The sequence below is a fragment of the Pogona vitticeps genome, chromosome 3 (genome assembly GCF_051106095.1).
Source record: "Pogona vitticeps strain Pit_001003342236 chromosome 3, PviZW2.1, whole genome shotgun sequence".
Classification (NCBI taxonomy): domain Eukaryota; kingdom Metazoa; phylum Chordata; class Lepidosauria; order Squamata; family Agamidae; genus Pogona; species Pogona vitticeps.
In genome coordinates this window covers 98,383,009-98,397,118 of record NC_135785.1, presented here as the reverse complement: position 1 = coordinate 98,397,118, position 14,110 = coordinate 98,383,009, and the positions used below count along the sequence as shown (strand labels likewise).

The window sequence follows — 14,110 nt, the reverse complement described above, 5'->3', positions numbered from 1 at the left end:
TGTGTGTAATAAAACGGGAAAAGGAGAAATGTAAATGAAACACAAATTGCCATTTTTAATGGGATTCTAACAAGTGATGGTATATGAAAATCTCACTGAAGTCTGGCATTGCCGGTGAGAGATGGATTACTGTTTCAATGACATGGTACAACTTACACGCCAACGGCTTTTCTGGTTTGGTAACCTTTTCATCTCATTCTGCGTGACAGGGAAGGTCTACTAAAATCAATGACTGGAGTGGCTTCCGACCACATACCATTTATATCAGCGGTTAAGTAACAAAAATGTTGCAAATAGTTCTGATTTACCCTTTGATGCTCTTATAGCTCCTTGATACAACCATGCACAACAAGCGTGACAAGAGTTTGAATTCTTTAATACAGAAATCTGTATCAATAAAACCGTATTTTGTAACTTGCAGACATCATTCAAACTGAAGAACTCTAAGTTCTTTTACTGTGCATCACATATCTGCTAGTGCTATCAACATATGTCAGTTTACACTTGAAAAGAAACTTGTTGCATTACCCATTACTTCTCACCAGCCAGTTATCATCACTGTTGTCCCAATCATGTAAGTAAGGTGTTGTGTTGCCACCACCAACAGGCCAGACAAATACAAGGACATTCTCTCTTGTTCCTTTTGTTGGCCAATTATGTTTATAAAATTGCACATGTGTATAAAAATACAGAAGCCAGAAGCAGAGAACATTTCCCTTGCCACTTATGGCTGATAAGAGAATGGCATAACATCAGAAAAATGACTTGAAATGCTCTTTAAAATTAACTACTGAAAGTAACTGAATATTACTTGCCAGACCACAGTAACCTAGGTATTACTTGTTATATCTAAAAATAATTGTGCAAATCCTATTTACAATACTGATTCTAAAACTTGTTACTTTTAACTAGTTACTTCTGAGCTCTTTCAGTACTTTCCTACTGGTTTCTTAGAGATGCATCAGGAGCACATGCATACATATACACACAAAGTGCACTATGTCTAGGCCTGATCCAGAGGCCTGGCTTCATAGCTTGGGAAGTCAACACAATTGATAGTCTTTCTCCAGACTTGAAGTTCAATAACTGACTGAATTCCTTTCCTTTCAGGATGCCCTAAACTTGCTTGTCAAAGCAGTCTGGGTCACTTTCAGGGTGGATTAAAATCAATCTTAAAAAATAAAAAAATCAGATTGATTTAAATCATGATTTAAATATCAATTTAAATTTTAAAATGATTTTTTTAAAATTTAATGATAAAAAAATCTGTTTTTAAAATTTAAAGCATGATTTAAATCAAATTGATTTAAACCAGGGGTGTCCAACCCGCAGCCCACAGGTCGCATGCGGCCCAGGATGGCTATGAATGTGGCCCAACACAAAATCATAAACTTAGTTAAAACTATGAGATTTTTTTTTTTGGTAACTCAATTGCATAGTTCTCAAGCATGAACTTTGTAGACGACAGCATCATGTTGCAATGTCATGTAAAATAAATGTACGTATGCTCTCATACGTAACTGTGGCTTCAGTTTTACGATGGTGTGCAGCTTCCAGTGCGTTTTTTCCTCCAAGTGCAGACATTTGAATTGACACCATCAGACATTACATGTGCTCATGGGATGTACTGTTGCAAACGATAGGCATTTAATGTTATTTAGATGTCTATCGTTAATAAGTTAAACGTTGCTCTTCAAGGTGAAAACCAACTTAGCAATACAATGTTTCAAGCCATAAGAGCATTCCAAACGAAACTGAAATTATGGCAAGCTCAAATTAAGGCAAACATTTTTATCTATTTCAACACGTTGGCTAAACACAGTCCTGTGAACAGTGAAAAATATGCAGCTTTGCATTTTGATTTGATACAAGAATTTGAAAGATTTCTGGAAAATAATTAATATTTTGGTATATTTGCAACTCCATTTTCAGTCGACATAAATGTGTTGCGTGCCAACTTTCAAATGGAATGCATAGAGCTGAAAGCTGACATTCAACTTCAAGAAAAATTTGATCATGTTTCTTTACTGGACTTTTATAGATCATATCTTCCCAGAGACAAATACCTTATGCTTCTCAATTACGCCTTATTCGTGTCATCGCTTTTTGGCAGTACCTACGTTTGTGAGCAACTGTTTTCAAGAATGAAGCACACTCAGAGTAAAATTATGAACCAAAATATCCGATGAGCACCTTGGAAAGTCATTAAGAATTGTTACTACTTCCATCGAACCAGATATTGATGCATTCGTTTCTCAAATACAATGTCAAATATCCCACTAGTTTTATGTTGCCATCTTTTCTTTTACTTTTATAATAAAAATAATTTTTAAAAAACAATGAAGTTTTATTAGTTACATATGTTCATTTTCTATATTAGTTATCGCAAACTTGGGATCTCCTCAGCAAATTTAAAAGACTCTGCGAATGGTGATTATTATATGAGGAGTTTTTTTTTCCTCATCTGTGGTGGTGGATATCACGAAAATTATGCACATACCTTTCCTTTTCTCTTTTTGCTCATCATCTTTCGTTAGTGATGTGTGGCCCAAGACAATTCTTCTTCCAATGTGGCCCAGAGAAGTCAAAAGGTTGGACACCCCTGATTTAAACCAAATCCACCCTCCTAATCATCTATGTTGTGCACTCTCAGGTTAGAACTGACTTGTAGCAACCCTAATAGGGTTTACAAGTTATGTGGTATGTAAGGAGTGTTTTTATCAGTTTCACCACCACCTCCAGTGAGTTTCCATAGCTAAGCCTAGATTCAGACCTAGGCCTCTTGAGTCCTAGTCCATCACTCTGTCCACTAACCCATGTTGTATCATTTTACCTAATGGTAAAAGTTGCCTTGTCTTCATCCATCCATACTATTTATTACATGTTATAAAAAGCAACAGTACCTGGATCTCAGGATGAAGCTCTAGAAGCCACAAGGAAGGCACTATGCATGTCAGATAGAGAAATATTGCTGGGGAAAACCTGAAAGGAAAGAAAAAGAAAACCAACTTAGCAAAACTGGCACAGTCTCTCAGGTGCCTCCATCAAAACACAGATAGAATCAGTACCGTATAATTACTAGTTATATTTATACCCTGCCTCTCCTCCAGTGATTTCAAGATGCCATCCTTGGCTCTCCTCCCTGCAACTCCTTCCTCATAACAGTCCTGCAAGTAGGTCAGGCTAAGAATGACCGGTCTTAGGTTGTCCAGTGAGTTTCATGGCTCACTGGGGACTTAAACCTCCATCTCCCAACACTACGTTGGGTCCCAATGGAAACATTTTCCATTTTGATCTTGATCAATGTGCCTTATTTTGCCTGCAGATAGCAGATGTAAGCCTTTGCAATCCAACTTGCAAATGCCATGCTTTGCTTTGTCATTGGTCATTGAAAGGTAAGCACAAGCTTCATTTGCAAGTCAGATTGTTCAGGAAGCTGTCTCTGAGGCAATTCCATTGTAGGAAGGAAAATGGAGCAACAGAAGGCATATGCTTTTCCTATAACCTCTACCATAACCCTTAGCAGCCAGCAGTGCCAAACAATATATATGTAAAATATATTTAATTTAAATAGCACACACAAATTACTCTGGGACAATTACAATTACACTTACTGTAAATTGCTTTGAGAATTTTAAACTGAAAAGCAGCATACAATTGCTCCTAAATAGATAAAATGAAACAAAATGAAAATATAACTGAGAAGGAGATGCTAATTACAGGTCTGACAATGGTGACATTCCTGTATGCTATCTCTTCACCAAATCTATTGTCATGAACAAAAGTCTACACACTTGCTTACAGTGGACTAAAAAAAAAAAGATCAAGATACAAAACAGATGAGAGAAGCTTCAGCTAACTTATCTTTTGAAGGAACTGAAAAACACTGTGCAGATTTCTGGCTTGCAACGTGCACGTCTTTCTAAAGTGGCCCTGGATCCGCACCATTTGAAACTCCCTGCATTAGAGTAGCCAAATAGGGTTAACTTCCGCACCGTTCAAACATCCCTTTTTGAACATAAAAAAGCATTCCTTTTTTAACGTACTGTAATATTTCTACATATTTCTAGATTTTCTCCACAGCCTTTCCACAAGGAAGCAATCAAACCAAGCTTCGGTCTGATTTCCAAAACATAATGCAGGTGCACAAGCTGAGAAGCCCTTGTGGCAGGGAAGGTGTATTTTGCAAAATCAGCTGGATACGCTGTGTTTGGATGACTGTCTTCCCACCAGGATTTTCAATGTAAGATCAATTCTTCCAGCTGGCCTCTTCCTAAGAGTGATCTAATGAAGTTGTCTGTAGCCAACTGACTTTGCCTCTTGCTGTCTTTTCAAGAGAAAGTGCCTTGAGAATACATTCTTGGCTAGCCCTCCTGCATTCCTTCCTCCCAGTGATTGTCATTAAAAATGAATGCATCACCATCTCTCTTGCCTTTGTAGTAAGAAAACAATAAGAAACGATAGCAGGCCTCTTTATGCATACAGTACTGAGCCACATGTTCATGCTTTGGGGGACAGAGGGAGGGCTTTTATGTTGCAGGAATTCAAAGGATAGAGATGTATATTGTGCCCTGGCACCCCCACCCCTAGGCTCTCTTTCGTAATCAGCTTGTGGTTGAAACAGAGGAAGCGGGGCCTTCGTGGACCATGAGCTGCCCATTCATAACTCTTATTGCAGTTCAGTCAGGAGGCAGGTTTAGTTCCTACCAAAGACATCATCCTGAAGCGCAACCCTTTACATTGCCCCATATTAATGAATGGCTGCCACTAGAGCTGCAACGAGACATTTCAGCAGCTGACTTCAAGCTTCCAGTGAAAAAAGGAGGAGGAGACAGTGGTGTCTGCCACACGTGAAGAGCAAGTTGGTGCTTTTTTTTAAAAAAAAAAAGGAAGGTGAACAGGATGGGATGTGCGGTTGTTCATTTCCCTAACACCAGTAGATTCATCTCTATATTCCAGTGCCATTTAAATCTTCGAAGGCAAAGACTTCGAAGGGTGCAGTCAAAAGCATTGTTGGGCTAAAGTCATGTTGGGTCCTGGTTACCCACATTTCTGGATATAGCACCGTGGATCCCCTTTCTCTTGACCTTATGACACAGAATATAAATGATAGCCTTTGGATATCAAGCCTAAACCTAATCCCACCTAGTTATATCCTGAGTAAACTCTCCCTCTGTCTCTTTTTTAAAAACATACTACAGAAGGGATCTGTTAGAGAAGGTAATTACGCCCATATGGGCTGGGGAGTTATGAGTTGCAGTTGTCTGGGCAAACACACGTATTTGCATGTGTATGCAAACAGGCAGACATGGGAAGGAGAGGATTTCTGGTATGAGCCTTGAACATTGTCCCCACCTGAACCAATTTTGCTCAAGATCACGGGAGTGAGGGATGGAGAAGCAGGTAAAACTCACCCCCATTGACTTCTGTCAAGAATGCCTCTTCTGGGTCATTGGGTAGAAGTAGATTTTTGGCCTCGTTTCCTCCCAGTGAACCCCAATCAAGATTCTTGCTTCCAAGTTCCCGTGAGTAGCATTGAAGCATTGAAGCATTTAGTGCAGTTGTCCTAAAGGAGGATTTCACATTGAGGAACATGGGGGGCTGCATATGAGCCCATGTGTCACATCCTCCCCTGAAGAACTCCTCTAGTGAGGATTAGTTCCTAGCCTACAAGCACGCTACAGGCAATAAGAATGAGAACTGGCTGTCCGTGCAGACCCGGGATCCTTGGGGACTGCACTCCAGGATGGGTGCAGAATGGCCCCAGAGACAGATGCAGAAGGTGGGCTCCCTCCCAGCTATTTAATTTCCATTGGCTTGACTCTTGACCCAGCTTTTGGCTTATCCCTGTCTGGACTCTTAGTGGGTGCATTGCTCCCCTGATATTGACTGTTTGATAAACTGTTGCTAGAACCTGCCCCTCCTTGGAGCAGGACACAGTGAAACACAGATTGTGTAGCTAACCACTTGGGTACGATGCTAGCATGTGGCAGAAAGATGAAGAACAGGAATTGACCTATGTGTGTATAGAAAGGATAGGGGAAGGTGATGAGACAGGAGAAAGGAATTAATAGGATGATGATATGGAGTGGGAAGGAAGTAGGGTCAGGGACAGGAGAGGAGACAGTAGAAAGATCAGGCAGGAGAGGAGAAGCAGAAAGATTAAGATGATTAGTACAGGAAAATGGAAAGAGAAGGGTGAGGAGACAGGGAGATTATGAATGGGGGAGAGAAGGGTGCAATGAAGACAAAAAATATGCAGCTGAAAGATCTTGAGAGACATCATGCTGTCCTTTAATTAATCATTAGATTCATTTTGTATATCTTAATTTATGTATTAATATTTGTATAGTCACCTTGAGTTCCAGTTTTGGGAAAAAGAAAGAGTAAGAGAGAAGGAATGTTGAACTAAATTTACTGAACAGCTGCAATGAAGTTTAACTGTACAAACCACCATCCAGTGCACAAAAAAACCTGATTTTTTTTTAAAAATGGCATTAAGTCCTTAACTTTAAAAAAACAAACAGATAAATAAACCAGACAAGACCACTGAGAGAGCCACTTCCAGTTGCAAGTGGATCAAGTACAATAAAGAGCATTGTGGTCTCAAAGATTGATGAATTTTACTTGGCAGAAGCTTTCGAGGACTGTTGCCTAATTGGCCACAGACCACAAAACTTTCTGCAAGTAAAACTTATTAGTCTTTAAGGCAGAATAGCACTCTTCGGTGTCTTTGCTGCAACATCTGCTAACATGGCTCACCTAATGGAAGAACGGGGGATACGTGAAATACAAAATGGCACACACACACTGTATCCTTAACAGCAGTGTAGAAGCATTGTCATGCAGCTACACCTCTCAAAGGTCCCTTTCCCACACAAATATTAAAGGTTCAGGAGCCTTGTCCACTGTTTTATGCTGTCACCCTGTAACTGAAAATAGATAAGTTACACTGGTGAGATTGTCTGAAAATATGGTGTCAACTGTGGTGATAAAGACAGACTCTTTTGTATCACAGCTTGGAAAAATACCTTTTTTTGGTGGGGGGCATATAGTTCCTGGAATTTCCCAAGGCAGCATAGCCACCACCCATGCTGAATGGAAGACTCAGGGACTTGTAGCTGAGATGAAACAGTCCTACCTTCAGGATATACTTTCCACATTATCTTGTCTGTCAAGGGACCCCTTGAGATCTTCTATGGGAATTCTGTGCCACGGGAAGGATTCTCGTAGAAGTTGTAAGCCAAAGGGCAGAGAGACACAATTATGAATTAAAGCCCAACGAGGTACTGTTACCAAAAGTCTGTTCCTCAGAGTGTGTTGTGAGATATTTACAGGCTTGAAGTTACAGTGGAAAGTTGGAAACAGGAGTTCTAAACCAAAGGTGGCATCAAAGTAAATCAGGATGATAAGATATTGGAATGATCTGATAGAATGGCAGGGAAAACTCCTGCAACCACATCACCATTGTCAAATTAGCAGCATTCTATTCTCTGAGATTTCAGGTCAAAGTGTGAGACCCAGAGAATGAACCTCAGAACTTGAGTTTCACAGTAAAGCTTCAAAGTATCATTCTTATTTTGCTTGATTTCTAGGGATATGACATTTGGGATTTTTTTAAGTCCAAATTCCAGAATTCTGGCAGTTCCAGCTCACAAACACAGGCCTGCAGACACCTTCCTTTCACTCATCAGGGGCCTCTTCTAGGCCTTATTTCCTGCTTCAATGCATTTTGGGAGAAGGCTGTTGCAAAGGTTCCAGGTGGTGGTGGTCTTGGTGCCCTTTATGCTCTATAGGAAGGCTCCTCCTGAAGAACCACCACTCCAGGGCACACTGGGGAAGGAAATAAAGCCCAGAGGAAGACCCCAGCCTTTCTCCAGATGAGTGAAATGAAGGTGTCTGTAAGTGAGTGTTAATGGACCAGAACTCGAATTCTGCCTTGGGAATTCTTGGAGAATTCTAGGTTTTGGATTTTAAAAAACCCTGAATGGTAGGTGTCTCTCTACTGTGGAACACACTCCCCACTCGGCTGTGGAACACACTCCCCACTGAAATCCGGCTGGCACCCTCGCTGGGGGTTTTCAAAAGCCAATTAAAAACTTGGTTGTTTAAACAGGCCTACCCCCCAGTCAATTAAGTGATTTTCCTTTTCTTTTTCTCTATCTTTTTTCTTTCTTTCTTTCTTTCTTTTGTATACCACCATCTTGGAAACCTTTTGTTTAGAACTAATTAGTATAAATGCATTTTATATGTTTTTTAACTTGTTTTAATTGATGTAAGCCACCCCGAGTAGACGTTGTCTAGAGGGGCGGGGTAAAAATCGAATAAATAAATAAAATAAATAAATAAATACTGGTTTCTGCAGGCACTATGTTCTTATGATTAGAAATTGCAGCTTTTCAGTCACTCTTTCTGAGCCCTGCATATATTTCTAGTGGTTGGGAAAATTACATTTTTTGGAGTACAACTCCCAAAAATAAGCATGCTGCCTTGAAGATTTTGGAAGTTGTGATCCTAATGATGATGATGATGATGATGATGATGATGATTAGGCATGGATCCAAGGAGAAGCCCTTTCTTATTCCAGCTTCCCAAGTTTACACCCAGCCTTGAAGATTAAGGGTCAAACCAGATAATATGTTTACCACATACTTAGAAGAGATGGTCCCTCCTTAATCATGGAAAGGTGCCATGATGCCATAGCACATGAGTTTCTTTAGTGGCATAGCTTGCATTTTGAGAACTGAGTTGCAGAAAGCATTACTGATGAAATGTAGTCTAGGAATGAATTATGGGTTAATTGTGGGGAATATGCATTCCCTTTCCCTTCAGATTTAATCCTATTCCTTACATTACTGGAGAGCTATATCTCCATTTCTCCAGAATGAGCACGTTGACCAGCCTGTGTTATCAGGCATACCACGAGGTGGCTTGCAGGTCGAATAAAGCAGCATTGGGCTGCTCTCCAACGATACACCCAAGTACTGAGAAACTGTTTTCATTTTTGGGGAGTGAGGTCAGAGAGGCAAACTGTGAGTCCATGACATGACAAACGCAAAACTGGCAAGGAGCTGTGCACAATTCACTGTGGCTTGAGGAAGGACAAACAATTGTTTACATATGCTCCGTTTTCTTCCTCCTGAAGCCTAAAAGAGCAAAATTTTCTTCATGCAAAGTGAGTTGGAACTCAGTAAGAAAGAATTATACTTTTATTTTTATTTTTTAAATTAAAACTATGAACCACCTTAGACCTTAGTCTGTAACGTAATGTCTGTTTTATTTGTTCAGTGTCCCTTCCTCTACCTCCTCCATTCTTTTTCTCTTTTGACCCTTCTCTCTCACCCTTGAGCATCCTCATCACTTACATCCGGCAAGTACACAAATCACATTTGTGCCTGGCATTGTTTTTGTGCCGGTTGTTTCACCATGACAGATCTTGAACAAAATCAGACAGCCCTTTCATATTACTTTGTCCCAACAAAGTTTTTCCATTGAATTGTCTCACACTTTGCACTGTGATTTATCAACTGTCATGAAGGATCAAAAATGTGGATATGTGCCCCCTGTTATGGCCCACCAGCATGAACCTTTGCTTTAAAGATGGAAATAAATGCAAATGAGCACAGTGCAACATAGCCCACTTAGAGTACAACCAAAGATGTTTTTTTTTTGAAGTAACTTGCAGAATTATCCGGGCAGCTGGATAAGGGATTATGGGAATTGCCATTCAAAAAAAGGATTAATACACACACCCCACAGACATATACCCCGAATACAGCCTAGTTTTAGCTTATGACCCAGGAAACCTATAAAGTTAGAGCAAAGCAAATAAAACAGCTTTCCTGCACCAACTCAAGCATCCCTAATAATGGTGTACTGACCACTGTTACTCCTTTGGCACAAGCTAGCTTAGGCAAGCCTGTGTTCTGGCTGATTTGCTACATTAATGACTCACATGGGAGATAGGCGGAAGTCATGTTTTTCACATGCTGACTGCTCTTTTGCTTAGGAGAACTGCTGCTTTAGCAAACTTTCCCCCCTGTTCTAAGAGTTTTGTTAATAGTCCGGCTCTTTAAAAAAGAGACATCAGCCCATTGTTTTCAAATGGCAGGTTCTTTTTAGCTGTCCTTTTTTCTTAAATTTTTTAAAGCACTATAACACTTGAGGTGGTGTACGCTCAGGATTAATGATATTTTTTCCCATCTTGAACTACATTACTACTGTTGTGTTTTGCTTTATTATATTGTTTTTACTCTATTTTTTATTGTTAGCCGCCCAGAGTAGACTTCGGTCTAGAGGGGCAGGGTAGAAATTTAATAAATAAATGAAATAAATAAATATGTTTCATTGCATCTTGACTACATAACTTTCTTAAACTGTGCTTTTTTTGGATGGGAAGAGAAAGAAGTCATCTTCAGTTATACATTTTAATTAAGAACTGAGCATAAGATATTTGATGACGTTGCACTGGATCTTTCAAGGGGCTCCAAATGAGAATCTGCAACAGGATGAGGGATTTGGTGTGACTCATCTCCCCTTTCATTATCCTTCCATCCATTCATCCATTCATGTATTCATTCATGTTTTCTAAAATGAGACGACTCTTCCATGCCAAATCCACACCAGTCAAAAGACTGAAGATGCACTGAACTTTGGAGAGGATTTTTCTGTACGCCTGTATTCTGCTGATCGTGCGTTTTTCCCCCCTCTCTGTTGGCTTGCAGGGCTCTTTGTACAGCCAGGCATAGTGTCATCAATGAGAAATACAGTCCCAGGGAAATGCTGGATAAATCCTAGCCATCAGTCATTCTGGCACAGAATTGATTTATACTAAACCCTACTAATCCACTGTATAGCAAATGTTTGGCTCCATGTAAATCTGCCACCATCCAATGCATTGTCACTCAAACCAAGTTGAAGTGTCTGCCTGTCATTTACTTGGACATGTGTCACTTATTTCATTTTAACACAGAAGGCAATGGCAGTCCCCTGTCTTTCCAAGCCAGAGTCTGGAAAAGTTACTTTGTACACTGCAACTCCCAGAGTTCCTAAGCCAGCATGGCCAGTTTAGACACAGTGATTCTCCAGTGTCCTGTATTGTAGGTACAGTAATTCTCATCTGCTAGACCTTTGGCAAACTATGGCAAAATCCCTAAGACAGAACTAGGCAACCCTGTAGTCAAAAACTCTCCCCAGCAAAAATTAAGGATTTGTTGCTTTGTGCTGTAAAGCTGCTCATAATTTATAGGGACTAATAGGGTTTTCAAGGCATGTGAGAGGCTCAAGGAATGGTTTTCCATTGTCACCTTCCAAAGAGTTTCTATGGCCAATTAGGAATTTGAAGGCAAGCCTCCTTCTATCCTCTATACCACACTGCCTCTTTATAGCATTAAGGATGGCTAAAAATAAAAAAAATCCCTACCTGAGCTCAAAAGTGGGAAAATCATTTCTCATTCTGTTTCCTGACTTGGGACCGAAAGATTGAATTTAACATTTTCTACTTTTTAAGGGAAGAACAATAACCCCTCTCTCGACGAATCTGGAAATCAAGAAGCTGAAGCGCAGGGAAATGTTGCAAAGTTACAAAACCAAAGTTTGTAAAAGTTCCTTTTATTTATTTTTTTTACTCCACCTCCAGAATGCCCCAGCCAGATGCTGGGAGATTCTGGGAGTTGTAGTCCAAAAAGGGGGATTTTCCAAACGTTATCAAAACGCAAAAAGCAAAGCATAGCTTGGGGGCTGTGAGTTCTAACAAGACCCCAATCCTTAAGATGCTGTTAAGGAGCAGATGCCAGATAGAGAGAGAGAGGGAGAGAGAGAGAGAGAGAGATTATGGGTTATATGCTCACCATTTGTAGCCTCTGCCTTGCTTAAACTTGAGCGTGAACACAGTTTCCAAGCAGAGGAGGAGATTAAGCAATGCCAGCAGCCAATATTTCGGTTCCTTCTTCACTTCCGTCACTCTCCAGACCCCAAGGAGGGAGTGCAGGACAAAGAGCAGCCGAGTTCCCAAGGCATTTAGCAGCACCAGCAGCTCCATCCTTTGCTGCCTTCTCCCCCAAGCCCCTCTGTCACCTCCTCCCCTTCTCCAGTTCCCTGTCTGGAACCCAGGGCCTCTCAGCAGCCAAAGGAAGAGATGCTGGACGCTCGGCTGTCTACAGCACAGCAGTCAGGCAGCTCTTTCCTCTCACTCCATCTCCACAAAGGGGCCTTCATTATTATTACAAAAAGAAAAAGAAACTGCTTTGTCCCTCCCCCAGACTTCCTGACAACTCTTGGGGAGAAAGGGAGGGGAGGAATCAGCAGCAAACACGGCCAAAGACCTAACGTGGTTTCAATGGCAGGACTGAGTGCTGGCTGAGTTTATTAGAACTATGACTGGCTAACGTCACATGAACACACACGGTCACTGTGTTAGAAAAGGCTCTCTTTCCTGCTGCCTCTGCATCGAAGCCACATATGGCCGTTTGCTTCTGAGTTCCAAAAAGAGGTGAGTTTAGTAAGAAGAGGAGGAGGAGGAAGAAGAAAATAAAAGTAATTGTTTCTGAATATACAACTCAAATAGCCAGGATGAGCTCCCATAGTTTAAGAGCTCCTTAGTGTAGAATAATGCCATAACCCCATAGAAGGTAATGGATGCCAGTAGATGCTTAATGGATGTCTCTAACTAAAATTTAATGGAAACCTCTTAATGGAAGCCACTAATTTGAACAAGTTCCTTCTTTGAAATTTCAAGTTATCCCACATTAAGTATTTATCTCTGTACTATCTGAAGAATCACACACGTTATTATTTTTTTAGACTTCTTGGAAAGCATGTCCCCTTCTTTTTCCCTAGATAAAAAACATTGTAGGCCGTCTGATTTGAATCAAGTTCCTTCATGGACATTGACATGGCCTGCATGACAGATTCATTAGGGTCTTTGGGCAGTGGCTGGATTTTCAATAGGACTACAGCTTGCTAATGCTACTTGTCAATTCAGGATTTAACATAAATATGTTGGTTATTGGTGTATTTCAGCCTTCCCCTGTGCATCTGTGGGTAGAATTTTAGCCTTACAACAAACCTGTAAGACAGATCAGGTAGAGAGACAGGGATTTGCCAAAAGATATACAAATCTTTGAATAAAGATGTGAAGCAGGGTTTTTACACAACAAGAAGGTCATCATTCTAGTTTGTTAAGTACATGATAAGCCTGCTCACCATCTTTCTATAACCGATGTGTCAACATTTAAGGTCATCAGGTGTCAGGATACCAGCTGGTCTCAGAGAACTATGCTTCTCTGGGTCTGCTGGCTTTTCTGGGGACGTTAGGCACCCATTTACACCATCTCCCATCTACCACTAGAGTGCATTTTGGAGGATGGGAAGATATGTTTCCCTCAGGCAAACTTTCCCTCAGTAACTCAGCAACTGAGTGTGAGTTTTATGCATTACTGCTTTGGCTGTGTTCTTGGTACTGCTTATGTTTACCATTTCTCAGAGTCATATTTGTTTGTTCCTTTTTAATATTTGCATATTTATCATCTTAGCTTAATATTGTCTTTTAATGATATAAGCTGCCTTTTATAATTGTACTTAGCTTTAAATATTGTCTTTTAATGATGGAAGCCACCATTGTATACTCATTGTTTTTAGCTTTAAATATTATATTTCAATGGTGTGAGGCATTTTGGGTCCTTTTTAAGGAGAAAGGCAGGGTAAAAAATATCTTAAATAACTAAATAATAAGCCAACTTTCCTCCAAAAGTCCTTTTTCCTCTGGGTTTGGGTTACAATGTTACCTGGTAAGCTGGATTAACATTGTAACCTTAAGCCCATTTACTTTGATCCCCTTGTGCCTGTTTCGTACAATCAGCTTCCCAGAAACAGCCATTGCTTGTCCCATCTCTGTGACATTACAAGTCCCTGCCCCCAGTCTCTGGTTTTAGCCGTAAAATTCCATGGAATGGGATGCTGCGAATACCGCAATCACTTGCGGTCCCTGATCTATCACAGGTCCAACACCCCAGATATAGCTTTTCTGAAGCAAAAGCAATGTAATTCCTCCAGGACATTGCATGAGACAGAATACATGAAGGAAATGAGACCACAGTCCCAACATAATTTT

At 40.4% G+C, this 14,110-nt stretch overlaps 1 protein-coding gene across 1 annotated transcript in view; it reads right to left on the bottom strand.

The window, feature by feature from the left end:
- TMEM26 (transmembrane protein 26) overlaps positions 1 to 13,837 on the bottom strand; it is a 33,014-nt gene extending 19,177 nt beyond the window's left edge. The window contains exons 1-2 of the mRNA XM_020814711.3: positions 11,850 to 13,837; positions 2,904 to 2,982 (exon numbers count right to left, since the gene is read on the bottom strand). Of these exons, the coding sequence (XP_020670370.3) occupies positions 2,904 to 2,982; positions 11,850 to 12,040 (270 nt within the window). The 5' untranslated portion in view covers positions 12,041 to 13,837. The remainder of the gene's footprint in view (positions 1 to 2,903; positions 2,983 to 11,849) is intronic.
- Positions 13,838 to 14,110: the final 273 nt, after the last annotated feature.